General features: G+C 33.5%; 1 protein-coding gene across 1 annotated transcript in view; it reads right to left on the reverse strand.

Moving 5' to 3' along the window:
• Positions 1–1657, reverse strand: part of LOC117119600 (macrophage migration inhibitory factor-like) — a 3514-nt gene extending 1857 nt beyond the window's left edge. Inside the window, exon 1 of the mRNA XM_033264433.1 lies at positions 1319–1657. Coding sequence (XP_033120324.1) covers positions 1319–1426 — 108 coding nt within the window. The 5' untranslated portion in view covers positions 1427–1657. The remainder of the gene's footprint in view (positions 1–1318) is intronic.
• Positions 1658–3478: the final 1821 nt, after the last annotated feature.

Here is a 3478-nt window from a genome sequence, read left to right on the forward strand (position 1 = left end):
CCAGTACTGTTAAAAACATCAATCCTAGAAATTAAAAATAAAATGTTACCAGTCTGATGTCAATCCTAAAAAATTAAATTAATCAAAATACACTCTCTACTGAAGCATCTTCGCAACCAATTACGAAAATCAGGAGAATTCATTAGTTTTGTTTTTTTTTTAGCATTGAAGACATTTTACCATGCATTTTACTCAACAATTGTTTTGTTTTGCATGGTTTATTGCTGTTACAATACACACAGTGTGTAGAATATTTTATAAAATAGGACATAGGCCTATAGTAATACAATTCAGAAGAAAACAATAAATGCGATAATAAAAAAAAGTGCATGGACAACGATTAAAAAAATAAGTTTAAAAACAAACTTTAAGGCATGGTCACCAGTTAGAATCATAGTTGATAATATTTAACTGAAACCAACAATGCCATTCGATGAGATAAATACTGACTTGCGGAACACGAATTTATTAAAGTAAATAAAACGGATATTTTGATAGCTCCGGAAACGACTGACAGTAAAATCGATAGCCAAGTTTGATATTTTCAATATTAATATTGTCGTTTTATATCAAAATTACAGTGGTTTTTGTCAGTTTTTAATTGTTTTTATTTTCAAAATCTGGTAGCTAGCTGTCGTGAAGATGATCCCTTAGTAGAAGCGAACTATAGTAATTATTGTCTTCTATTGATTCATTGAATTGTTCACCTTGAATATAATCCGTTGGGTGGGTTTAATGGTGTTCAGTTAAACAGGTAATTTTTGACTTAATATACAAGGTATTTATATATTTATTTGATATAAAAACTTAACCTAGAGGGCATTCCAGTGAGTTCCCTTTAATACCAGGTATGAAAACAAGTTACACCTAAGCAGTTATCACAAGTGAAGCGCTGTTCACATATGCCACAGTACTATTTTGTTATGCCCAAAAGTTACTCTTAAGCTTATCAGATTTTTACCCTTCCGCATATCCATCTATCTTTTATAAATCAAGTGCTTAATATATTTGTCAGTGTATTATTGGACATACAATTGCGCACCGACATTTTTAAATTATGTGTATTTTAATGTTTACTTTAATTACCTGGATAATTGCCTTTGATGGCATACTAATAAAATAAATTTTGAATTGAACAATAGAAAACAAGAGTTCATGAATATTATACTCAGTAGTGAGAATCTTTCACTATACGTGCAGTACGTACATGTACACGAAACATTATTTTGTATTTCCACAACGTAACCACACCCTATGCAGTATCATAACTTTTCTTCCCAATGACGTTTTCCATTCTAGCCTAGGCCTACTTTTTTACCTTCTCTGGATTTCCAGTTGTCACTGCCAAAAGCTTAGCGCATCGTTTGATGAAATCCTCTGTGATTGCATCGTCAGGAAGGTTCGTTTTAAGCTCTAAGTGAGGCATAGCTGTATACTTGTAACCAGCAGTTGTATTTCCAAATCTTTTAAAGGTTAACACAACAATAGTGAGCCAATGATGTCATACCTTGAAACTATTAATTAGTCTAATATGAATATTTATGACGAAATAAAAAAAATACATCTTCAATTTACGTTACATATTTCAATGTTCAGACTAATAATATATAGTCGGCCTACTTCGATTATGACGTAATTGCTGTCGATGTTTGATGAAATGCAGCGGGCCTATAAGCGATACGAATAATTATTAGGGCTATTGAATTCGATACCGGTATTGAATGTCGTAATAGAACTGGTATGCTCTGATTGGTCAACAGTTAACCTCGATTGACACTCAAAAAAGTCCATTATATAATACCGCCTGTAGTGGACAAGTTACTAGCTGTTTGTATGTTTATATATTGTTTGTTTGTATACTTTGGTGTATATATGTATTACAGTTGCTCCTTACCCTGACCTTCTGACGTCATTAATTTTATACCCAAAATGGATTTCACTGGAACACGTATTATTTTAAATTCTGTATTGTCAACAACTCAATTAACCATAACAGAGTTAGAAGACCGATTTTTCCAAAATGTTAACGGCTTCCAGAGTCCCCTAAATGTCTGGTAATGGTGTGAATATAACTAGTGTGGTGGAACTGTTGTAAACTTGCTTCCTAAAATTAAAAAAAAAAAAAAGTAAATCAGTTCGTGGGCTACAAACTGATGGTAGGGACGTAGCCAGAATTTTGAGGGTCGAGGAACCTTCCGTGAGTCCACACCCACTTCATACCCATCATAGTTGGGGCTGAGGTGAAAAAAATGAGGGCCGGAAATGACACTTTTGTATAGTAAAATTCATCATCATAAGAGATCAACTTAATATTCAGCACAACGTAGGCATAACTATAGCTTACTAAGCTTTAACTACACTATAATAATTATGATCAACAAATCACAACTTTTATTTTCCCTTTAGCACAATTTTCTTCACTTATTAATATTATTATCTATGATCATTATCACCATCGTCATCATTATTATTATTACTACTACCAGTAGTGGTATTACTAAACAAAATTTTATAAAAGCTTGCAAAAGGATAAAAACTAAACTGAACCATACAATATCACATTTAAGTAACTTCAATGACATGGCCTGTGATTTATGGATTTGAGACGAATTAAGCTGATATTTTTATTTGTTTAAGTGAGTTTGTTAAATCCACCTCCTGAGCTGTAGCTGTTAATTATAAACCCAAAAATGTTAATTTTTGCGTTATCTTGTATAGCGTAAAATTGATTAATATAACGAACATTCCGCTGGGCTGCTATCATTTTAGCGGGTGACTTTTATAATTATACGTTTATAGTGGGTTTCTATTAGAGCATGGGTCACAAACCGCTAGTTGGAGTCAATTAGAAATTGTACAGCATTTAAATCAACACGAATCACTGTTATTTGTTATTGCAAAAAAGTGACACGCCGTCTTCAGGGTTATTTAACTAGGGTATCATACAGGGTAGGATAGTAAAATGAATTTTAACATAGGCCTATATGTTCAATTCGTATTTGTGTAATTTTCTTTAAAAGATAACGCTTATGCCTATGTGTTAAAATTATAGTAGGCCTATTATTAGGCTTATATGTATATCGTGTGCTGATGCATATTTACCATATTTTAGAAGTATTCATTTTGAGTGATCCCAGGAAAGAATTGTTATTGAACAGCAAGAACCAGCCTTAAATTTTTAACACTGAGTACAAAGCGGTGGCTCCCACGGCTCTCCCCCACCCCACTCCCGCCCTGGATACGTCCCTGACTGATAGCCAGTGGCAAATGGAACTTGTCCCGGGGCTTGACCTGGTGACACTAAGCATTTTTAGTCCCCCGAAAAAAATCAGCCCTGGAATTAGCTCACCCATACTTTTGGACATCTGGCAGAAATGCTGAAGGCCTACATGCAGATTATAACTGACATTTTTTTTAAAGACATATTTTCTTATATTAGAAAAATACAGTGGTGTATATAGAGGTCTTGAAATGGGGT

Source organism: Anneissia japonica, unplaced genomic scaffold (assembly GCF_011630105.1).
Source record: "Anneissia japonica isolate Jap-2015-1 unplaced genomic scaffold, ASM1163010v1 scaffold6016_len257023_cov185, whole genome shotgun sequence".
NCBI lineage: Eukaryota > Metazoa > Echinodermata > Crinoidea > Comatulida > Comatulidae > Anneissia > Anneissia japonica.